Genomic DNA, 26028 nt, shown 5'->3' with positions numbered 1-26028 from the left:
GTCAAGGTAATATTTGGTTCTAAAAATCTGAAAGTATAAAATTCCAGTACACAGCAGTGAATTAAACAAGCATGAGTTTCTACTTCAGTTCCTGCCTCAAAATTCCTACTTTTAGCTCCTGTTCTGGCTTCCCTTGGTGTGAACTATGATTTAACAGAATCTAAATAGATTCTTCCCCAACTCCAACTTGTTTATAATTGTGACATTTTCTCATAGTGACAGAAATGGAAATTATAATAGTCAAGGATACAGAGTGAAAAATAAATACTTCCAAGAAATTAAGAGATGCCACACTAAATGATGAGTAAGGATAAGAGAAAATAAGACATTAGAAACCAAGTCAAGGAAGAATAGAATAATATGTATGTGTGACAGTGACTATTATTGGAGAAAAAACACATTTTACCTGGTAGGACAACACTTATACTTTCTTCTTGGTGAGTTACAGGGTTTTGAATGTAGCAGGTGACATTCCAGTGAGACTTGGCTTCAATCAGAAGAGATGTTTTCATGGTGAAGATTTTGTTTTCATCTTGTGAATGGGATTTTGATGTAGCTGGAATGAGCACTCCATTGCTGTCTCTCCACTCCATGTGAGGCTCTGGGAACCAACCTCTTGAATGACATTCCAACATTACACCTTTTGTATTAGGGGCATGCATAAGAATCTGTATGTCTGAACTTGTTGCTGGTAGAAAACAAAACAGGTAAATACTATTGTAGGTATACATGGAAGAGGACATGATAGAAGAATAAAAGCCCCTTTCAATTTTAATCCCAGTTTCAAAAGACTAATTAATAGTCAAAAGACTGCAGGAATCTTGTTGCAATAAGTTCATGAAAATTAAAAGAACTAGTTGGGAAATATAATATTCAGTAAGCATCATGTACAAATTAAAGTCAGCTGAGAAAAGACCTGTTTCACTTGTTTATTCATTCATTTTAAATATTTTTGGTATTTATTAAGTAATAGAAAAGGCTTTGATTTTGGATTATGATAAAGAAATAAATAATTAAACCTCATAGAAATTATAATTTAATGTTTTTAATTTAGCATTGGTCACTAATTACTTTTGAGCACCTGTAAATAGGTTATAAAATGAGTTTCATTTTAAACAGTATGCAGTAACTTTACTTGAAACTCTGTGTATTTTACTTGGTGGTAATTGTATAAAATGTGTTTCATATAAAACAGGTAATACACTAATATTATGAAAAGTATATTTATTTAGAAAAAATTAACATTCCGGAAAATAGGATATCTTCTGAGACATAAATCTTGTGTAATGTATTGTCAATAAAAGAATTTATGGAGATTTAAGGCAATGTATCAAAACTAATTTGTCTAGTAAAATGACTCTAGAAGATTATTAGATTATTTTATATCTGTGCTAAGATAATAGCTCTTTGCTACATATTATTACTAAAAATGGCAATGGGCTACATTGTGTCTTTGACTTTAAACTTTAGGGTTCAGTGTTACATGACAGTCAATAAAGATTAAATATCTGAGTCTAGAATCCTTTATATATGTGCCCGCATATAGGGATTTGATCAGTTTCTTTAAACCCTCCATTTCTTTTTCCTTTAGAATATTTCAGAGCAAGTAAAATTATACAACACATATAGTTGTCTATACTTCACATGTAGCATTATAACAGAGGATAGTGAAAATTGGAGTTAAAACTTTAAAGATTTAGGAAAATTAATTAGACAAAGAAGTGATTTGGACAGAAACCAAAAAACAAAAACCTATTTCAGAAAGACTAATTTTTTTACTTTACTGAAAAATTGTATACAAAATAATCTGATAATTTCCCCGTTATCACCCCTACCATATTTTCCATACCTCCACATACACCCAAATTTTTAGTGAGAAGCACATTTTTATAATTCAGTTCATCTGGAAAAATACTAAAGTGTTGTCACAAATATTTGAAAGAATAGGAAAAACAAGAGGAATCTGATGATAACTTGAAATCTAACATTTAGTAATAACAAAGTTTTTCCTGAACTAATTTCTGTACTATAGTAATTTTCAGTTTTGATCTTACAAAGCATCCAATTAAAAATTGAATGTGTATTGATCATCTTATTAATAAATCCATGTGGTAAGAGTTAGAATTAATAAGAATATTCCATCTTCTCCATACTATATATTCTTTGAATCATGAATTCACAGCAGTCACAGAAAAATCAATGCCTACCTACGACATTGACCAATATGATATGTTCTTCATAGAATTTGTCATCTTTGAAGAAGCAGTGGTAGGACCCATCATCATCAGCAGTCACTTTAAAGATCCTGAGGGTTACTCGACCTCTTCCAATGTCATCTTTTACGAGTTCAGTCCTCTCAACATATTTAGAGATAGTTTCTCCAAGCAGGTCTTTACCATTCCTATACAGGTATATCGGCTCTGTATAGCGATTCCGGAACCAGCGAATTTCCATATGCTTTGCTTGTTGTGGTGGAGACAATTGACAACTGAGTTCCAGATTTCCACCCAATGGAACCAAGACTGGACTCTGTAAGCCATTCACAATGAATTGTTCTGTGAAGGATTAAAATAATCGAAAGACAAGGGTCTGAGTTAGTAAGCATGTTCATGCCTCTTGTTGAAATTACTTTCTGTTGTTCTCTCCTCTGTCTTCTCTTTCCCTCTCTCTAACATTCATATATACTTCACTTAAGATTACTTAGTTTATTCAGAATGTATTTTAGTTAAAATTGCTTTGTTGATAAGAAGCAGAAAGTGTTAGTGCAAATGGTTAGAGAAGTTTTTCAGGAATCACTGGAAGTGTTGAGCCAATTCAAGGCAGGCTACTTCCAAAGTAAATCAAGATAATGTGCAAAATAGTAGCAGAGAAAATGGCAGTATGAATAAGCCATGTGATGTAGTAAAGATTTTGATGAATTGAGACTTCAGATACAGTAAAGATTCCATAGCCCACAAATCTTGTGATAGATGTACAATGATTGTAGATGAGTATGTGGCAAGTCCTGTTACCCCTGTCTGTTACATTGTTAATTTTGAGGTGACACAGATGAATTTCCCCTGACTTTTGCATTGAGTCTCATTTTTGAGGCAAGCAATACAATATCAATAAACAAAAAAATGTCTTTATCTGGTCAATTAGAGGTGTTAAGACTCATTAGTACATGAATAAACCTTAATGTACATTTGAAATTTAATTAATAATATTATGTTCAGAGTTCCATACCAAGTCAGATATTAAATATATGGAAAGGCTTTGATAGAGGAAAGAAAATTTTAGTTACTTGTTTTTTTCTATGCATTTGTACATAGATTTTCAACAACTAGAATCTACTCCAGGAAGCAAAGTTTATTAAATTTAGAAAATATATTATTATATGTTCTGAGAATTTTGGCTGCAAGTATGTTTGTATAGCATGTTTATTCCTGTTGCCATTAGAGGCCAGGCCAGAAAAAGGCATCATATCTCCTGACGGTACAGTTGCAGCTGGTATTGATCTCTCATGTGCCAGCTGGAAATCAAAACCAAGTCTTCTGTAAGAATAGCAGATATTTTAAAAGTCAAACTAGCTCTCTAGACCCAAGTTTATTAAAATGTAGAAGTTATATTGCAATATATTTGCTAGATGGTAAGTGCTTATAGTAAGAAACATAAACTACCTTAGGTGGGGAAAAAAGGAATCAAACTGGAACTGACCTAAAAAACTTTCATGAAGCCTATTAGCTTTCATAGGGATGGAAATATCTATGTGAGACACTGGGGATAAAAATCATCACCCAACAATAAATTTCATTTTTTAACAGAGAGCCAAGCAAGATGTACCTATATGATACACCAGTGACATGATTGTTTGTGAGTGGTAAACAATCACTTTCTTATTAGATTTGAATCCTGTACCAAGAATACAATAAAATTCACATAGAGAAACAGTAATATTGGAGGAAATCAATAAACCCATTAGTCTTAAAGTGTATCATAGAAGAAAAAAATGAAGAAAATTGTTCAAGATGTGAAAATAGAAATAGAAGCATTAAAGAAAACACAAACTGAGGAAATTCAGGAACTGGAAAATCTAGGTAACCAAACAGGAACTAGAGATATCAGCATGTCTACAGGATAATAAAAGATGTAAGAAAGCATCTCAGGGACTGCAGAAACCTGAGATCAGCAAAATAGATTCTTCAACTTAGGAAAGAGAACAGGAGCTATTTATGTGAACAGCACTAACAATACAACAGAGGAAAGAAAGAATTTGAGATTTAGAAGTTACCTTAGAAGATGTTGACATACCTGTCAAAGAAAATACAAGGTGTAAAAAGGTCCTAACCCAAAGTATCAAGGAAATTAAGGAAACAATGAAAGGATCAAAACTAAGAATAATAATATGAATAAAAGAGAGTAAAGAGTTCCAGATCAAAAGGCCAGAAAACATCTTCAACAAAATTATAGAAAAAAAACTTCCCTAACCTAAAGAAAGAGATGCTCATAATCATACAAGAAGCCTACAGAACTCAAAATAGATTGGACCAGAAAAGAAACTCCTCCCATCACATAATAGTCAAAACACCAAATGCACAAAACAAAGAAAGAATATTAAAAGCAGTAAGGGAAAAAGGTCAAGTAACATATAAAGGCAGACCTATCAGAATTACATCAGAATTCTCACCAGAGACTATGAAAGCCAGAAGATCCTGGAGAGATGTCATACAGACCACAAGAGAAAACAAATGCCAGCCCAGGCTACTCTATCCAGCAAAACTCTCAATTAATACAGATGAAGAAACCAAGATATTCCATGACAAACCCAAATTTATACAATATTTTTCCTCAAATCAAGCCCTAAAAAGAATAATAAATGGTAAAGCCCTATACAAGGAGGCAAGATACACCCTAGAAAAAGCAAGAAACTAATCGTTTTGCAAAAAAAAAAAAAAAACCAAAAAAAAAACAAAAAAACAAACAAAGAGAAGACAATCACACAAACAGAATCTCACATCCAAACACAAATATAATATGAAGCAACAATCACTATTATTTAATATCTCTCAACATCAGTGGACTCAATTCCCCAATAAAAAGACACAGATTAACAAACTGGATATGCAATGAGGACCCAACATTTTGCTGCCTACAGAAAACACACCTCAGAGACAAAGACAGACACTTCCTCAGAGTAAGAGGCTGCAAAACAACTTTCCAAGCAAATGATCTGAAGAAGCAAGCTGGAGTAGCCATTCTAATATTGAATAAAATTAAATTTCAAACAAAAGTCATCAAAAAAGATAAGGAAGAACACTTCATATTCATCAAAGGAAAAATCCACCAGGAAGAACTCTCGATCTTTAATATCTATGCTTCAAATATAAGGGTACCTACTTAAATAATATAAACCTTATTAAGGCTCAAAGAACATATTGCACCTCACACAATAATAGTAGGAGATTTCATCACCCCACTCTCATCAATGGACAGATTACGGAACTGAGAAATTAAACTGAGACATAGACAGACTAAGAGAAGTCATGAACCAAATGGATTTAACAGATATTTATAGAACATTCTATCCTAAAACAAATGCATATACATTCCTCTCACCACCTCATGATATTTTCTCCAAAATTGACCATGTAACCAGTCATAAAACAGTCCTCAACAGATAACGAAAGATAGAAATAATCCCATGCATCCTATCAGACCATCACGGACTAAAGCTGGTCTTCCGTAAAAATAACAAATGAATGCCCACATATACATGGAAGTCAAACAATGTTCTACATAATGATAAGCTGGTCAAGGAAGAAATGAAGAAAGAAATCAAAGACTTCTTAGAATTTAATGAAAATGAATGTACAACATACCCAAACTTATGGGACACAATGAAAGCTGTGCTAAGAGGAAAACGCATATCTCTGAGTGCCTGCTGAAAGAAAGAGGAAAGAATATATATCAGTAGCTTGAAAGCACACATAAAAGCTCTAGGACAAAAAGAAACAAACACACCCAGGAGGAGCAGAAGTCAGGAAACAATCAAACTCAAAGCTGAAATCAACCAAATAGAAACAAAAAGGACTATGCAAATTATGAACAAAACCCATAGTTAGTTCTTTGAGAAAATCAACAAGATAGATAAACCCTTAACCAGACTAACCAGAGGACACAGAGAGTGTGTCCAAATTAACAAATCAAAAATTAAAAGGGAGTCCCAACAACAGAGTCAGAGGAAATTCAAAAAATCATCAGATCCTACTACAAAAGCCTATATTCAACAAAACTTGAAAATCTGCAGGAAATGGACAATTTCCTAGACAGATACCAGGTACCAAAGTTAAATCTGGAACAGATAAACCATTTAAACAACCCCATAACTCCTAATGAAATAGCAGCAGTCATTAAAAGTCTTCCAACCAAAAAGAGCACAGGTCCAGGAGGCTTCAGTGCAGAATACTTTCAGACCTTCATAGGAGACCTCATACCAATACTATCCAAACTATTCCACAAAATTGAAACAGATGGAGCACTACCGAATTCCTTCTATGAAGTCACAATTACTCTCATACCTAAATCACACAAAGACCCAACAAAGAAAGAGAACTTCAGACCAATTTCCCTTATGAATATCGACACAAAGATACTTAATAAAATTCTTGCAAACCGAATCCAAAAGTACATCAAAACAATCTTCCATCATGGTCAAGTAGGCTCCATTCCAGGGATGCTGGGATGGTTTAATATATGTAAAACCATCAACATAATCCACTATATAAACAAACTGAAAGGTAAAATCCACATGATCATTTCATTAGATGCTGAGAAATCATTTGACAAAATTCAACACCCCTTCATGATAAAAGTCCTGGAAAGAACAGGAATTCAAGGCCCATAACTAAACAAAGTAAAAGCCATATACAGTAAATCAGTAGCTAATTTTAAAGTAAGTGGAGAGAAACTTGAAGCAATCCCACTAAATCAGGGACGAGACAAGGCTGCCCACTCTCTCCCGACTTATTCAATATAGTTCTCAAAGTTCTAGCCAGAGCAATCAGACAACAAAAGGGGATAAAAGTGATGCAGATTGGAAAGGAAGAAGTCAAAATATCACTATTTGCAGACAATATAATTGCATATTTATGTGATCCCAAAAGTTCCACCAGGGAATTACTAAACCTGATAAACACCTTCAGCAATGTGGCTGTGTATAAAATAATTATGTCAAATAAATGAATAACCTTCCTCTACACAAAAGAGAAACAAGGCAAGAAATGAATTAGTGAAATGACACCCTTCATAATAGTCCCAAATAGTATAAAATACCTCAGTGTGACTTTAACCAAGCAAGTGAAAGAAGTGAATGACAAGAATTTCAAGCCTCTGAAGAAAGAAGCTGAAGATCTTAGAAGATGGAAAGATCTACCATGCTCGTGGATTAGCAGGATTAATATAGTAAATATGGCCATTTAACGAAAAGTGATCTACAGATTCAATGCAATCCCCATCAAAATTCCAATCCAATTCTTCATAGAGTTAGACAGAACAATTTGCAAATTCATCTAGAAAAAAAACCCAGGATAGCTAAAACTATCCTCAACATTAAAAGGACTTCCAGGGGAATCACTATTCCTCAGTATTACAGAGCAATAATGATAAAAACTGTATGATATTGGTACAGAGACAGACAGGTGAACAAGTGGAATAGGATTGTAGACCCAGATATGAACCCACACACCTATGGTCACTTGATTTTTGACAAAGGAGACAAACCATGCACTGGAAAAAATATAGCCTTTTCAGCAAATGGTGCTGCTTCAACTGGACGTTGGCATGTAGAAGAATGCAGATCGATCCATTCTTATCACCCTGTACAAAGCTTAAGTCCAAGTGGAACAAGGACCTCCACATCAAACCAGATACACTCAAACTAATAGAAGAAAAAGTGGGGAAGAATCTCGAACACATGGGCACTGGAGAAAATTTCCTGAACAAAACACCAATAGCTTATGCTCTAAGATCAAGAATTAACAAGTGGAATCTCATAAAACTACAAAGCTTCTGTAAGGCAAAGGACACTGTTGTTAGGACAAAATGGCAATGAAGAGATTGGAAAAAGATCTTTACCAATCCTACAACTAATAGAGGGCTTATATTCAAAATATACAAAGAATGCAAGAAGTTAGACTGCAGGGAGAAAATTAACCCTATTAAAAATGGGATTCAGAGCTAAACGAAGAATTCACATCTGAGGAATGCTGAATGGCTGAGAAACACCTAAAGAAATGTTCAAACTCTTTAGTCATAAGGGAAATGCAAATCAAAACAACTCTGAGATTCTACCTCACACCAGTCAGAATGGCTAAGATCAAAAGCTACGGCAACAGCAGATGCTGGCAAGGATGTGGAAAAAGAGGAACACTTCTCCATTGTTGGTTGGAGTGCAGACTGGTTCAACCATTCTGGAAATCAGTCTGGAGATTCCTCAGAAAATTGGACATTGAACTACCTGAGGATCCAGCTATACCTCTCTTGGGCATGTACCCAAAAAATGCCCCAACATATAACAAAGATACAAGATCCACTATGTTCATAGCAGCCTTATTTATAATAACCAGAAGCTGGAAAGATCCCAGATGCCCTTCAACAGAGTAATGGATACAGAAATATTGGTACATCTACACAATGGAATACTACTCAGCTATCAAAAACAATGACTTTATGAAATTCATAGGCAAATGGAAAATATCATCCTGAGTGAGGTAACCCAATCACAGAAAACCACACATGGTTTGCACTCATTGATAAGTGGCTAATAGCCCAAATGCTTGAATGACCCTAGATGCACAGAAAACATGAAACTCAAGAAGGATGACCAAAATGTGAATTCTTCATCCCTTCTGTCAAAGGGGAACAAGAATATCCTTTGGACTGAATAGGGAGGCAAAGTTATAGAACAGAGGCTGAGGGAACACCCATTTAGGGCCTGCCCCTCATGTGCCCATACATATACAGCCACCAAACTAGATAAGATGGATGAAGCAAAGAAGTGCAGGCTGAAAGGAACCAGATGTAGATCTCTCCTGAGAGACACAGCCAGAACATGGCAAATACATAGGTGAAAGCCAGCAGCAAACCACTGAAATGAGAACTGGACCCCCACTGAAGGAATTAGAGAAAGGACTGAAAGAAATTGAATGGGCTTGAGACCCCATTTGAACAACAATGCCAATCTACCAGAGCTTTCAGGGACTAAGCCACTACCCAAAGACTATACATGAACTGACCCTGGGCTCCAACTTCATAGGTGGCAATGAATCGCCTAGTAAGAGCACCAGTGGAAGGGGAAGCCCTTGGTCCTGCCAAGACTGAACCCCCCAATGAATGTGATTGTTGAGGGGAGGGAATACCCATATGGAAGAGGAGTGGGAGGGGCTAGGGGTATGTTGCCCTGGAAACCGGGAAAGGGAATAACAATTGAAATGTAAATAAGAAATACTCAATTTAATAAAGATGGAGAAAAAAAAAAGAAATCAAGTCAAACCGAAGCAAAAAAAAAAAAAAAAAAAAAGAATACAGATGCAGATATACACAGCCAAACATTGGACTGAGTGTGGGGATCCCAATGGAGAAATTAGCTCAAGGACTATAGAAACTGAAGGGGTTTGCATACTCACAGAAAGAACAGCTATCAACCATCCAGACACCCCAATTCTTCCAGGGACTAAACTAACAACCAAAGAGTACACTGGGGGTACCCATGGCTCCAGCTGAATATTTAGCAGATGATTGCCTTATCTGGCATCACCAGGAAGGAAGCCCTTCAGTCCTTTGGAGGCTTGATGGCTCCAGATAGGGAACCCTATGATGGGGAGTCAGGATGAGTTGGTAGGTGAGGGAATGTCCCCATAGAGAAGGGGAAACGGAGGAGGGAGAAGAGAGGAGGGAGGAGTTGATAGGGTGCTTGTAGAAGGGGAACTTGGAAGGGGGATAACATTTGAAATGTAAATAAAAAACCAATAAAAAAGTTTAAGACATTGAACAAAGGCCCCGGAAAAGATATCAGACAGTAGTAAGTTATCCCATGTTCATCGCTTAGTCAGGTTAACATAGCAAAAATGGCTATCCTACCAATTGGAACCTATACATTCAAACAAATGAACAAATCACCTCTTGAAAGGATAATGTTCAGGTACAAATGGAAACACAAACATCCAGTATAGGTCTAACACTATTGAATAATGAATAAATTGTTGGTGGCATTACCACTCTTCTTAAATTGCACTGAAGAGCTATAGTAACAAACCATCATGGATTTGGAACAAAATCAAACATATTTATCATTGGAATTAATTTGAACACTCAGAAGTTGTTTAACCACTTAAGGACACATGTCTTCTGATAACACCATAAATACACACTGAAAAAAAGACAGCATCTTTGTACAGTTTGGTACTGTTTGCACCATTATTGTTCATTGTGGATGAGTTCACATACAAGAATGCAAATTGATCAATACTTATAACCTATCAAAAAATTTAACTATGAGTAGACCAAGAACTTAATATAAGCCCAGATACACAGAGTCTAGTAGAAGAGAAATTGGAAAAATCATTTTGAAAACACTCACACAAAAAAGGATTTCTGATGAAGACACAATTAGAACTAGCACTAAGTACCATAAATAATAAATGGGACCTCATGAAAATGAAACTTCAAAGGGCACTATTATTTGTACAAAGATTTTTACCAGCTATGAATTTGATAGAATTAACATCTACAATGTATGAAAATTAAAATGCTAGACATGAAGAAAAGTAATAATTTAAAGAAAGGTCCAGATATAAATGAAGAATACTCAAAGAGAAAATTCAAATAGCTATAAAAACAGTTTTAAAATGTTCACCATACTTAGCCATAAGTGAAATGCAAATCAAAACCTCACTGAAATTTCATCCTACACCACCAATTACACTTTTATTTTTTAATTGGTTATTTTATTTCTTTACATTTCAAATATAATCCCCCTTCCTGGTTTTCCCCTGCAAAGCCCCTATTTTTGTCCCCCCTCTTCCCCTTGCTTCTGTGAGGGAGATCCCCAACAACCTATCGAATTAGGTCTTAGTGCCCTAGCATTCCCTTATGTTGGAGCATTGGATTTCCACAGGACGAAGGGCCTCCCCTCCCATTGACGCTGAATAAAAAATGCCAGTTCATACCGGCAAGGATGTGAAGTAAAAGTACATATATCCATTGTTTGTAGTAGTACAAATTAAAAAAAACCACTGTGGTGGTTTCTCAGGAAGCTGAGAATAGCTCTACCTCATGATCGAGCTATTCTACTCTATAGCACATACCTAAAGAATGCTTTACTCCAGAGCAGAGAAAATTGTTCAATCTTGTTAAATAATGTAGTCACAATATTCAGAAATTATAAACAACCTAGATGCTTTATAATGGATGAATGGATAAAGAAAACATGCATCTTTACTTTGAAATATTACCTAGCTATTTAAAAATATGAAGACAAAGATGTTTGAAGCTAAATGAATGGAGCTAGGGGCAAAACATTCTGAGTGAGGTAACCTAGTTCCAGAAAGGCAAATAAAGTATGTGTTGACTTATATTTTGATATTAGCTTTTAAGTCTTTAATAAGAAAAGTACAATTTATATATTCACAGAGGTTATGTAGATACTAAGGGGCTATATTCAAATATGCATGCACTCTAAATAAAATCACCAAGTAGTGGGGGAGACAAAATAAAAACTGGACATCTCTCCTCATCAAATGAATTTTCCAGTGTCAATGAGGTTGTTGAGGGTGCCTGGAAGAGAATGGGGCACAAGAGATGCAAAGAAGGACACCAAGACAAGAGTCTGATCAAGGCAACAATTTTATTTTTTCCCAAGGCTGAATTTATACCATAACAGGGGTAACAGAGGGAGGAGGTAAGTGGGAAACATTTACACAGGCCAAGGACACGGCTCTCTTGTGGTCAGGGAATCAGCTGACATTAACAGGATGTTAGAAAGGTCACAGGTTTGTCATATCTTTTAGTCATCAGGATCTTGGTTTTTCAGAAAGGTTACAGGTCACTACAACGCCATCTTGACATCAGATGTATTTCTCAGCAAGGTCATATCATTATTCATCCTGACCTCCAAGTTTGTATTGTCTTCTGCAGCTGGCTGGGGATTTTCCATTAACCCAGTCATACTTAACTCTAATCATAATATTAACATCAATGATGTAGGGTTTCAAGAGCATTGCTCTCAACATTCCAGTATTGGATAAAACACAAGTAAATGTGCATAAGTGAAATTTTATAATTGGACAATCAGCTCTTTTATATCACTGTCTAGTTGTTAAGACTCCAAGCAATCTATATTTATTTGTGCTTCACACGGATATCCTTATTGATTCAAATTTTTGTTCTCATAGACTATTTCATCTTGCCTCTTCTTTTTCCTCTACTGTTTTGTTAATTCATAATGATGTTAAAATTTATCTGAGACTGCAACGATTCCTCAGTTTAAAAGTGATCTCCAAGTTCTGTGCATTTAATACAAATATGGAGCCTTCAATGCATATATTTGATCTCTCATTGTCTTTCTTCCTGGAATATGAAATAAACCCAAGGAAAGAATATTTGCTGAATATACATAATGACCTATTCTTCCAACTTTGACACTCTTGTGAATCTCTTCATTTCATTGGTATATTATATTCACTCTTTATTAACACTGATTTAAATACCCTGCCCTATGTACCAGACCCTCATTTTCCTAGAGTACTAGACATTGATGTCTCAAAAAGGCAAGTGATAGATTCATACCTGAACTCACTGCTACCATCTGGAGAAGGGACAAGACCACACAGTGTGCAGTAAGAGGTACTCTTACAGCTCCCATCACACCTGTTATGAGACAAAAGTTTAATGACTAGTGAAAACAAAAATTTTCACAAATTAAGTACTTCCATATTTTTTATAAACCCTGGTTTCCAAGCAAAGTTACCCATCATTAGGCCTCAGTTTCTGACAATCAATATTTTTAGTATGGTCACTTAGTTCAAGTTTCTTTGTTTTTTTATTAGATATATTTCTGTACTTACATTTCAAATGTTATTCCCTTTCTCATTTCCTGTCCATAAGCCCCCCATCCACTTCCCCTCCCCCATACGGGCATTTACCCCATCTATCCCCCTTACTGCCTCCCCACATTCCCCTGTACTGGGGGTCCAACCTTGGCAGGAACAAAGGCTACCTCACCCACTGGTGCCCCAAGAAGGCTATTCTCTGCTACATATGCAGTTGGAGCCCTGGGTCAGTCCATGTATACTCTGTCAGTAGTGGTTTAGTTCCTGGAAACTCTGGGTGGTTAGCATTGTTGTTCTTATGGGGATTCAAGCTCCTTCAACTCTTTCATTCCTTCCTCTAGTTACCCACGAGGGGTTCCTGCTTTCAGTTCAGTGATTTGCTGCTAGCATTGACTTCTGTATTTGACAAGATCTGGATGTGTCTCTCAGGAGAGATCTACATCTGGTCCATTTCAGAATGCATTTTTTAGCTTCATCAATCTTATCTACTTTTGGTGGCTGCATATATATATGTATATATATATATATGTATATGTATATATATATATATATATATATATACATATATATATATATATATGCCACATGTGGAGCAGGCTCTGAATGGCCATTCCTTCAGTCGCTGCTCTAAACTTTGTGTCCATATCCCCTCCTATGGATATTTTTCCCCTTTTAAGAAGGTGTGTGAACATCCGCATTTTGGTCATCCTTCTTCTTGAGCTTCCTGTGGTGGGTGGATTGCATCTTGGATAGTTCGAGCTTTTGGACTAAAATTGACTGAACAATGAGTGCATACCAAGTGTGTTTTTCTGTGATTGGGTTATCTCACTCAGGATGATATTTTCTAGTTCATTCCGTTTGCCTATGAATTTCATGAAGTCATTGTTTTTGATAGCTGTAGTACTCCACTGTATAGATGTACCACATTTTTTGAATCCATTTCTTTGTTGAAGGGCTTCAGTGCTCTTTCCAGCTTCTGGCTATTATAAATAAAGCTGCTTTGAACATAGTGGAGCATGTGTCTTTGTTGTATGTTGTAGCATCTTTTAGGTATATGACCAGGAGAAGTAGAGCTGGGTCCTCAGGTAGTGGAATGTCCTATTTTCTGAGGAACCTCCAGACTGATTTCCAGAGTGGTTGTACCAGTTTGCAATCCCACCAACAATGGAGGAGTGTTCCTATTTCTCCACATCCTCACCAGCATCTGCTGTCACCTGAATTTTTTTTTTTATCTTAGCCATTCTGACTGGTATGAGATCAAATCTAAGGGTTGTTTTGATTTGCATTTCCCTGATGACTAAAGATGCTGAACATTTCTTTAGGTGCTTTTTGGCCATCCAATAATCCTCATCTGAGAATGTTTTGTTTAGCTCTCTACCCTATTTTTAATAGGATAATTTGGCTCTCTGGAGTCTAACTTCTTGAGTTCTTTGTATATTTTTGATATTAGCCCTCTATCATATGTAGGATTGGTAATGACCTTTTCCCAATACTGTTGCTGTTTTGTCCTAATGACAGTGTCTTTTGCCTTACAGAAGCTTTGCAGACCTATGAGGTCCCATTTGTTGGTCCATGATCTTAGAGCATGAGCCATTGTTGTTTTGTTTGAGAAATTTTCCCCAGTGCCCATGTGTTTGAGACTCTTCCCCACTTTTTCTTCTATTAGTTTGAGTGTATTTGGTCTCAGGTGGAGGTCCTTGTTCCACTTGGACTTAAGCTTTGTACAGGGTGACAAGAATGGATAGATTTTCACACTTCTACATGATCCCCTCCAGTTGAAACAGCACCATTTGTTGAAAATGTTTATTTTCTTCCATTGGATGATTTTAGCTCCTTTGTCAAAGATCAAGTGAGCATAGGTGAGTGGGTTCTTTTCTGGGTCTTAAATTCTGTTCTACTGATCTACCTTCTTGTCTCTGTACCAATACCATTCAGTTTTTATGACTCTTGCTCTGTAATAATACTTGAAGTCAGGGATGGTGATTCCCCCAGAAGTTCTTTTATTTTTGAGTATAGTTTTCGCTTACCTGGGTTTTTTGTTATTCCAAGTGAATTTGAAAATTGCTCTTTCTATATCAGGCAGACACCAGGTACCAAAGTTAAATAAACCATCCAAACAACTGCATAACTCCTAAAGAAATAGAAGCTGTTCCTAAAAGCCTCCCAACCAAAAAAAAAAAAAAAAAAACTCCCAGGAGCAAATGGGTTTAGTGCAGACATTCATAGAAGACCTCATACCAATACTGTCCAAACTATTCCACAAAATTGAAACAGACAGAGCATTACCAAATTCCTTCTATGAATCCACAATTACTGTTACACCAAAACCACACAAAGACCCAACAAAGATAACTTCATATCAATTTCCCTTATGAATATTGATACAAAAATACTCAATAAAATTCTTTCAAACCAAATCCAAGAACACATCAAAACGATCATCCATTATAATCAAGTAGGCTTCATCCCAGGGATGTAGGGATGGTTTAATATACAAAATCCATCAATGTAAGCCACTATATAAACAAACTCAACGATAAGAACCACTTGATCATTTCATTAGATGCTGAGAAATCATTTGATCAAAACTCAACACCCCTTCATGATAAAAGTCTGAGAAAGATCAGGAATTCAAGGCCCATATCTAAACATAGTAAAAGCAATATACAGCAAACCAGTGCCTAACATCCAACTAAATGGAGAGAAACTTGAAGCAATCCCACTAAAATCAGGGACTACACAATGCTGCCCACTCTCTCTCTATTTATTCCATATAGTACTTGAAGTCCTAGCCAGAGCAATCAGATAATGAAAGGAGGTTAAATAGATACAAATTGGAAGAGTAGAATCAAAATATCAGTATTTGCAGATGATATGGTAGTGTACTTAAGTGACCCCAAAAGTTCCACCAGAGAACTACTTAACCTGATGAACAATTTCAGCAAAGTGTCGGGGTATAAAAATAACTCAAATAAATCAGTAGCCTTCCTCTACTCAAAGGATAAACAGGCTTAGAAAGAAATTAGGGAAATGATACCCTTCACAATAGTCCCAAATAATATATAATATCTTGGAGTGACTTTAAACAAGCAAGTGAAAGATCTGTATGACAGAACTTCAAGTCTCTAAAAAGAGAAATTGAGGACTATCTCAGAAGATGGAAAGACCTCGCATGCTCATGGATTGGCAGGATTAATATAGTAAAGATGGCCATTTTGCCAAAAGCAATCTACAGATTCAATGCATTCCCCATCAAAATTCCTACTCAGGTTTCTCTTTTAAGTAATCATGACATTTTTTATTTGCTAAACCAGGTGATCCTTCTTTTCAGAATGTTGCACGTAATGACTAGTTTACTTCAGATGTTATTTCCCCATTAGAGGATCATGTACTCCCAGACTTAATGTTGTCATCTAGATTTCCAAACTTTATCATGTTGCCTGTCTCTCCAAACAAGTTTATAAAACTGCCAAAGAGATCTAAGTCTCAATGCTCTTGTGGTATATGTGGCTGTCTCATATAGTTCTATTTAATTATAGAAAAGTTATGATACATCTACATTTACAATATTTAGAGTAATTACATTGGCTTTTTAGAAGGTGATGATATTCTTGTACAAAATTATTGAATTTTCTTCCTATGGAAAATTCATACTTAGAAAATATTTTTGGAACTGTATGGTTGGTAAAAATTTAAGATGGAAAATTGACATACTGAAATATGGAGGCTTTTTATCAGTTACTTAGTATTTTCCCTTTGATAAAGCAATTAAATGTGATAGTTTTCTACTTCTATCACAAACATAACAGCTTCGGTATTAGGGTTATAGAGAATTAGAAAATTGAGTAGACTCTTAAGTGAATTCAATCTTTACCTTGTCTGATATGTCCTTTATTTTTTAAGAAATATCAAAATGTTAGTTATATATTCTTCAATTTTGAATAAAGAAAATAAAATCTTTTCACATGTGTCAAATATGTTTTACAATGTTTTAGAAATATTTTCTTTGTCTGTGTATGTATGGACATGCTTGCCACTGCACGTGTGTGTGTGTGTGTGTGTGTGTGTGTGTGTGTGTGTGTGTGTATTTTACCTGTATATATGTATGTACACCGGTACACATAGAAATAAAAAGAGGTTCTTGAACTTCCTGAAACCAAAGATAAAGATAGTTGTCAACTACCATATGGGTTCCAAAATTAAACCTGGGTCTATTGACAAATTAAAAAATATTTCACTTGGAACTAGAGGTAAGCATGATTATGAACCACCATATGGGTGCCAGAACTAATTCTGGATCTAGCACAAGAGCCAAATGCATACTTAACTACTTATACCTCTTTATCCCTCCTTTTATATTTTATTAGTATATAACAATTAAACATAATGGATGCCATTATGCCATTTTCATATATGTATATTCTTTTTATTCATCTTCATTGCCACTTCTTCTGCCCTCTCATTCCCACTAGTCTTCCTCTTCCCAACTACTTTCCCTCATACTTGCATGTCTTTTTATTTTATTGGTTTTGATAATGCTAAGAAAACTCAAAGTGTTCAATTAGAAAATATTACTGGACTAGGGTAAATGTTTGTTTATGAGAAAGTAGCTCATTAGGAGCTACACCACTGAAAATCATCTCTTTTCCTAATGGCAATTATTAGCATCATATAAAGTCCCAGAGTGGCCATTCAGATCCTGTTCTACCTGGGAATTAGTCCATATACATACAGACACCAAACTCAGACAATATTGCTGATGCCAAGAAGTGCATGCTGACAGGAGCCTGATATAGCTGTCTCCAGAGAGGCTCTGCCTGAGCATGACAAACACAGAGGCAAATGCTAGCAGCCAACCATTGAAATGAGAATGGGGTCCTCAATGGAGGAGTTAGAGAAAGAATTGAAGTAGCTTCCCATAAGAACAACAATATCAACCAACCAGAGCTCCTAGTGACTAAACCACCAACCAAAGTGTACACATGGATAGAACCATGGCTCCAGTTGCATATGTAGCAATGGATGGCCTTGTTAGGCACCAATGGGAGGAGAAGCCCTTGGTCCTGCCAAGGCTTGAGCCCCTAGTGCATGGGAATGTCAGGACGGGGAGGCAAGAAGGGGTGGGTGGTTTGGGACTGGGGAAACCCTCATAGAAGAAGGGGGAGGAAGGTTGTGATAGGGTGTTTATGGAGGGAAACTAGGAAAGGCAATACCATCTGAAATGTAAATAAAAATATATCCAATAATAAATGAAACAACAACAACAAAAAAAGAAATCCTAAAGTGGATAAACAATTTCAGCAAAGAGAGTGGATATAAAATTAACAAAAAAAAAAAACAAAACCAAAATCAAAAACCAGTAGTCTTCCTCTACTCAAAGGAATAACAAACTGAGAAAGAAATTAGGGGAATGACACTCTTCACAATAGTCACAACAATAAAAAATACCATGGTGTGACTCTAGCCAAGTAAGTGAAAGATGTGTGTGACAAGAACTTCAAGTCTCTGAAGAAAGAAATTGAAGATCTCAGAAGATGGAAAAATCTTGCATTATCATGGATTGGCAGAATTAGTATAGTAAAAATGGCCATCTTGCTGAAAGCAATTTGCACATTCAGTGCAATTCACATCAAGATTCCAACTCAAATCTTCATAGAGTTAGAAATATGAATTTGCAAATTCATTTGGAATAACAAAAAATTCAGGATAGTGAAAACTATTTTCAACAGTAAAAGAACTTCTAGAGGAATCACTATCCCTAACCTCTAGCTGTATTTTCATAGCAATTATGATAAACTGAATGGTATTGTTTCAGAGACAGGCTGGTAGACCAATGGAATAGTATTGTAGATCTATTCTACATATTCTATGGTCACTTGATCTTGACAAAGGAGCTAAAATTATCAACTGGAAAAGAGAAAACATTTTAAACAAGTGGTGCTGGTTCAACTGACAGTGTGTAGAAGAATGCAAATCCATTTAATCTTATTGTGCTGTACAAAGGTCATGTTCGGTTGTATCAAGGACCTCCCCATAAAACCAGAAACACTGAAGCTAATAGAAGAGAAAATGAAGAATATCCTTGAACATATGGACACAGGGGAAAATTTCCTGAACATAACACCCATGCCTTATCCTCTAAGATCTAGAATCCACAGTAGGTCCTATAAAATTGCAAAGCTTTTGTATGGCAAAGGACAACTGTCATTAGGACAAAGCATCAAACAACAGATTGGGAAAAGATCCTTACATATCCTACATTTGATAAATGACTAATATCCAATATATACAAAGAACTCAAGAAGTCAGACTCCAGAGAATCAAATACCCCTATTAAAAATTTGATTAGAGGTAAACAAAGAATTCTCAACTGAAGAATGTTGAATAGCTGAGAAGCATCGAAAGAAATGTTCAACATCTTTAGTCATCAGGGAAATGCAAATCAAAAAAAACCGTGAGATTCCACCTGACACCAATAAAAGTTGATAAGATTAAAAACTCAGGTGACAGAAGATGCTGGTGAGGATGTGGAGAAAGAGGAACACCACTTTTGGTTTGATTGCAAGCTGGTACCACTACTCTGGAAATCTCGCTGGCTGGTCTTCAGAAAAGTAGACATTGTACTTCCTGAGGATCCATCTATACTACTCCTGGACATATATATAATAGATGCTCCAACATATAACAAGGACACATGCCCCACTATGGTCATAGCAGCTTTATTTATAACAAGCCAAATGTCCTCCACAGAGAATGGATACAGAAAATCTGGTATATTTATACAATGGAGTACTACTCCATTAAAACAATGACTTCATGAAATTCTTAGGCAAATGTATGAAACTAGAAAATATCCTGAATGAAGTCATCCAATCACAAAAGAAAACCTATGGTATGAAATCACTGTTACGTGGATATTAGTCCAAAAGCTCGGAATACCCAAGATACAATTGATAGGTTACATGAAGCTCAAGAAGAAAAAAGACCAAACTCTGGGTGCTTCAGTCCTTCTTAGAAGGGGAAACAAAACTACTCACAGGAGGAAATACAGAGACAGAGTATAGAGCAGAGAGTGAAGGAATGACCATTCAGCACCTGCTTCACTTGGGGATCCAGCCCATATACATACAGACACCAACCCCAGACAATATTGCTGATGCCAAGACATGAATGCTGACAGGAGCTTGATATAGCTGTCTCCTGAGAGTCTCTACCAGAGCCTGACAAATACAGAGGTGAATACTTGCAGCCAACCATTGAACTGAGAAATGAATTCTCCAATGGAGGAAATAGAGAAAGGATTGAAGGAACTGAAGGAGTTTGCAAACCCATAAAAAGAACAATATCAACCAACAAGATAACCCAGAGTCCCCAGGGACTAAAGTTCCATCCCAAGAGTACACAGGTATGGACCTGTGTACCCAGCCACATATGTAGCAAAGAATGGCCTTGTTTGGTATCCATGTGAGGAGATATCCTTGACCCTGTCAATGCTCAATGCCCAAGTGTAACGGATAATTGGGGTGGGGAGGTGGGATGGGGTACGTGGATGTGTTGGGGTGCACCATCATAGAAGCAGGGCATGATAGTGGGTTTCTGTAGGGGAAACTGTGAAAGGGGATAACATTTGATATGCAAATAAAAATCCAATACAAGAGGAAAAGTAAAAGAAGAAAAAAGAAAAGGGATATTCACTACCACCACCTCTCTGCCAATATTACTAACTCTCCATCTTTCTGAACCCCGAAATATACTTAATCATCATATAATTCTAAGTCCTTTGACTTTGTTTCTAAGGGGAAAGTATTCCTCCCAGGAGGCAGAAGAAGAAGAAAAAGTAGAAAATATAAGTTTCTGTGAAGTGAGTACCATTTCTCAAAAGCTTACAAAATCCCCTTACTTACCGGAGCCTGTTGATCCTGTCTGTTGTTCCTATGAAAGTAGCAACTGTGTCACCTGTGTTTCTGATAATGCTTTAGCAATTTTCTCAAGCCACAAACATTCCTGTGTCATATGGAAATCAGGGTAACTAAAAGCCAACACCCCTCACATACACTGACAATCTGGCCAAATGATTCTGCAATCCTGATACTTAAGAAAGGGATGGTCATATCAACCCACAATTAAAATCTTTGTTTACCTCAGTGACTGCATTGGGTACTACTCATGTACTACCAAGACTTGTGTCATCTAGGGAAGAAATAAATGTAAATCTAACCCATACTTGCTGTTTATTGAGTGCTGAATGAACAACTTTTTTGAATTTTAAACCTATACATATAAAGGGGAGAGAGTTATAGAAACTCAAACAAGAAATCCTATGTTCTGATGATTCATACAAGGAAGTTTCATACAGTTAATGATAAATGATATTAATCTTGAAATAAAAAAAACCAGTAAGTCCAGTTAGGCAAAGTAGCACTGTAGCCACCCAGGCTAAGAGAGCACCCTATTACCTAGGTAACAAGTCTTCAAATGGCCTGGCATTTGGCCCAGTCTCAATACCTGAAACATCTTGAAGACACAAAATAAAGTAATCAATGAAAAAACTTCCAGTAATTTTCTGTAGCATGACTTGAAGAACAGATGGGGAGAAACAGCCAGAGGTGAGCATCAGGAAAAAATAAGAGAGGTTTTAAAACTTTAGAATACATATGTGATATATGTCAACACACCACACACATGCATATCAATTCTTTTCTTATGTAGACATAGAAAACAATGGGAAATTTACTCAAGAAGCTAGAAATAGATTTTCCACAAGGTATACAATATTTAGGGATACACTTAAAGAACTTGACATCACACTAAAAAGACTCTTGATCAACCATTGTGTTAATTGGGGTTTCTATTACTGTGAAAAGAAATCATGGACATGAAAATTCTTTTTTTCAATTAATTTATAGATTTATTCAGTTACAACAGAGTCTTGCCCACCTTCTCTTCCCAGACCCCCCTTCACACAGTTCCTCTGTGACTTCTATTTCACTTACTCTGAGAAGAGGAAGAATGCCCAGGGTATCAACCCGCCTTGGCATATCACCTTACTGTAGGACTAAGCACACCTTTTCACACTGATGTCAGAAAAGGCACATCAATCATGGGAATAAGATCCACAGACAGGCGACTGATTTATGGTCAGCCCCTGCTTCAATTATTGGAGGACCTGCATGAAAGCCATGCTACACATATGCTACATATGTTCAGGGGGCCTAGGTATAAGTCTTTTTCAGTATTTCATTGGTGGTTCAGGCTCTGTGAGTCCACAGAAATCTGGATTGGTTGACTATGTTGGTTTTCCTGTAGAGTCTCTCTCCTCTCCAGGTCCCTTAATTCTGCACCCTCCCCCCAACTCTTTCACAAGACCTCATGAGTTCCATCTAATGTTTGTTTGTAGGCCTCTGTTTTTCCATTGGCTATTGGATGGAGCCTCTCAGAAGACAGTTACACTAGGCTCCTGTTTGCAAGTATAACAGAGCTTCTGTAATATAATAGTGTCAGGAATTTGTTCTTGTCCATGGGTGGCATATCAATTTTGGCCAGTCATTGGATGGAAATTCTTTCCATTTCAGTTCTATCGTTGTCCCTGCACATGTAGACTGGACACATTTTGGATCAAAAGTTTTGTGGCTGGATGGCTGTCATTTCTTCCTCCATTAGAAGTCTTGTCTGGCTACATGAACTGGATACTTCAGGATCTATATCCACCACTGCTAAGAATATCAGCTAGAGTTACCCCCCAAAAGACACTCTGGGAACTTCTGCTCTCATTAGCCTCTGGAACATTCTAGAGATACTCCTCACTCTGTTGACTACCAACTTGCACTTCTCTCCCATGCTTTATCTACACCAGATCACATTCCTACTCTGATCCCTCCTCATGCCCTTTCATCCTGTTCACTCCCTCCATCAACCTCCAAAATCTATTTATTTCCTTTTCTGAGAAAGCTTCAACCATCATTTTTGGGCAGTTCTTGTTATTTGGGTTCTTTTGGTCTGTGAATTGTTGTGTGGTTATCCTATATTTTATAGCTAGTATCCACATATAACTGAGTAAATAACATGCATGTCCTATGGGATCTGAGTTAACCCACTCAGGAAATTTTCTAGTTCCATCAATTTACCTGTAAAATACCTAAGTTATATTACATTGTGTAAATGAACTAGATTTTTTTTATCCATACTTCTGTTGAGGACATCTATGTTGTTTCCTGATTCTGGATATTACAAATAAAGCAAGTATAAACATAGTTGAGCTAATGTATGTGAGGTATGGTGGAGCATCTTTTGGGTATTTGCAAAGGAATGATATACATGTGTCTTGAGGTAGTCCCAGTTTTATAAGAAACTGCCAAATTGATTTCCAGAGTAGTTATACAAGTTTGTACAGCCACTAGCAATGTACGAATGTAGCTCTTGCTCCACATTATCACCACCATCTGCTCTCCCTTGAGTATTTTATCTTTGCCATATTGATGAATGCAAAATGGAATCTCATAGTCATTTTGATTTGCATTTCCATGATGATCTAGAATTTTGTTCATTTCTTTAAGTCTGTCTTGGCCATTAGAGATTCGTATATTTAGAATTCTCTGTTTGGCTCTCTACCCCAAATTTTAGTTGGGTTATTTGGGCCATTTGTGTCTAACTTCTTTAACTCCTTATCTATTTTAGATATCAGTCTTTTACCATTCCCATAGTCAAAAACTGACCCACAATTTCTCTTGTCTAAAAGAACTGCAGAGACAAAAATGGAGAGGAGACTGGGGAAAAGGAGGTCCAGTGACTGGCCCAAATCGGGGTGCATCTCAAGGTGGCAGCTAGGACTGACGCTATTACTAATACTATGATGTGGTTACAGACAGGAGCCTAACATGGCTGTTTTCCAAGACTCTCAACAAACATCTGAACAGGTCAGATGCAAATACTTTGAGTCAACCAATGGACAAAAGCCAGGGACCTCTGTGGTTGAATTATGGAAAGGCTGGAAGAAGTGTCTCCAGAGGAAGACCAACAAATTCAATTAACCTGAACCCCTGAGATCTCTGACACTGATCCACCAACCAAGCAGTATGTACTAGCTGATAGAAGGCCCCCGATGCATATACAGAAGAGAACTGCCTAGTCTGGACTCAGTGAGAGAAGATGTACCTATCCCATAAGAGAGTTGAGGTTCTAGGGAGTGAGGGACCTTGAGGTATGGGTGGTGTGGAGAAACAGTCCTGGATATAGGGGAGGAGATATGGGATGAAGAACTATCAGAAGGCAGACTGGGAGGGATATAATGACTGAATCATAAAAAAATAAAGATTAAAGATAATTTAAAAATAGAGTTAAATGTATATTCATTATAAAATAGAAATCATTATATTAGATTTACATAATAGAATTTAGATTTTTCAATACATGAATCTTGATGTCTTTGCAGTCCTAATCCAGTGTGGAAGTTTTAGAATTTCCAAGGAAATTTACTGATACTGATTGTATATTAGATGGCCAAAAAGACTAGACTGTATTATCCAAGATGGTGTAGCAGCAGTGATAGACATACTAGGATAAAAAGATATATGTGCTTAGGAACATACAATGGCAAGCAGGAATCAATTCTTATTTTTCAGACTTTGAATGCAAGGCCTAATTAGAGGACAGACCTTTACATTTTAACTCAGTTGGTTAGTTATTTTCTATAATTGTACAGTTGTGTCCATTGTTTATATAAATTTGGTGTGGAAGTAGTAAAGGGCAGAGCAAATACATTCACACAATTATTAGAAAATAAAATAGTAAAGTAAGATGGAGCATGTCCCCCACTTACCCTGGAGCCCTTTTATCACTGAGTACATGCTCAAAATCATCACCCACTAGTTGTCACTTTTCAAAGGTTTCACTGTCTTTCAATATTACCACAGTAGGAACTATGCATTTACACTTGGACCTTTGAAGATCACTTAAAATATACAAAATAAGAGTGAACATGTTTTTACATATGTCTTAAACTGTTGACACTTCCTCTCATCCTATCTTCTTAGAACAAACTGAAGAGGCTGAAGCATGAGATTAAACTTTTCTGTTGTATATCTTTTGATTTTGTTTAGTACATTCATTTTTATGTAAATAGATGCTAGAATACATGAAAATCATTATTTTTCAAATCCATTCATCAGAAGCCATAATAGGTGGTATATAGGACAATAGGTAGATTATTTATCATATTTTGATTTAAAATATAATCTCTTTTTTGTGATAATACCACCTACTAATATTCTTCACTTAGTTATGAATATTTGATATTCATTGACTTTGTCATGAATATAGAGCTGCAAATTTGTATCCATGGAATGTTACTTCCAGGACCTTTTGCCAACATTTCTTTTTTTTTTCTTTTTTTTCTTTATTAACTTGAGTATTTCTAATTTACATTTCGATTGTTATTCCCTTTCCCGGTTTCCAGGCCAACATCCCCTTAGCCCCTTCCCCTACACTTCTATATGGGTGTTCCCCTCCCCATCCTCCCCCTATTACCGAACTCCCCCCAACAGTCAGGTTCACTGGGACTTAGCAGGACCAAGGGCTTCCCCTTCCTCTGGTGCTCTTGCTAGGCTATTCATTGCTACCTATGAGGTTGGAGCCCAGGGTCAGTCCATGCATATAGTCTGGGTAGTGGCCTAGTCCCTGGAAGCTCTGGTTGGTTGGCATTATTGTTCATATGGGGTCTCGATCCCCTTCAACCCTCTCAGTTCTGTCTCTGATTCCTTCAATGGGGGTCCCATTCTCAGTTCAGTGGTTTGCTGCTGGCATTCGCCTATGTATTTGCTGTATTCTGGCTGTGTCTCTCAGAAGAGATCTACATCTGGTTCCTGTCGGCCTACACTTCTTTGCTTCATTCATCTTGTCTAATTGGGTGGCTGTATATGTATGGGCCACATGTGGGGCAGGCTATGAA

The 26028-nt window shown here is 36.5% G+C and overlaps 1 protein-coding gene across 6 annotated transcripts in view; it reads right to left on the bottom strand.

Moving 5' to 3' along the window:
* Skint4l1 (selection and upkeep of intraepithelial T cells 4 like 1) overlaps positions 1 to 21336 on the bottom strand; it is a 188217-nt gene extending 166881 nt beyond the window's left edge. For 5 of the 6 annotated variants that reach the window (XM_087551526.1, XM_087551528.1, XM_087551529.1 and 2 more), the window contains exons 1-4: positions 20990 to 21332; positions 12823 to 12903; positions 2208 to 2555; positions 407 to 688 (exon numbers count right to left, since the gene is read on the bottom strand). In XM_087551526.1, the coding sequence (XP_087407652.1) occupies positions 407 to 688; positions 2208 to 2555; positions 12823 to 12898 (706 nt within the window). In that variant the 5' untranslated portion in view covers positions 12899 to 12903; positions 20990 to 21332. Of the gene's footprint in view, positions 1 to 406; positions 689 to 2207; positions 2556 to 12822; positions 12904 to 20989 lie in introns of all 6 variants that reach the window. The other variant, XM_087551525.1, reaches the window with a different exon arrangement.
* Positions 21337 to 26028: the final 4692 nt, after the last annotated feature.

This window comes from Rattus norvegicus, chromosome 5, assembly GCF_021556685.1.
Source record: "Rattus norvegicus strain SHRSP/BbbUtx chromosome 5, alternate assembly SHRSP_T2T, whole genome shotgun sequence".
Classification (NCBI taxonomy): Eukaryota; Metazoa; Chordata; class Mammalia; order Rodentia; family Muridae; genus Rattus; species Rattus norvegicus.
Note: the sequence above shows the minus strand (reverse complement) of the source record. Positions and strands in the feature narration are given on the sequence as shown.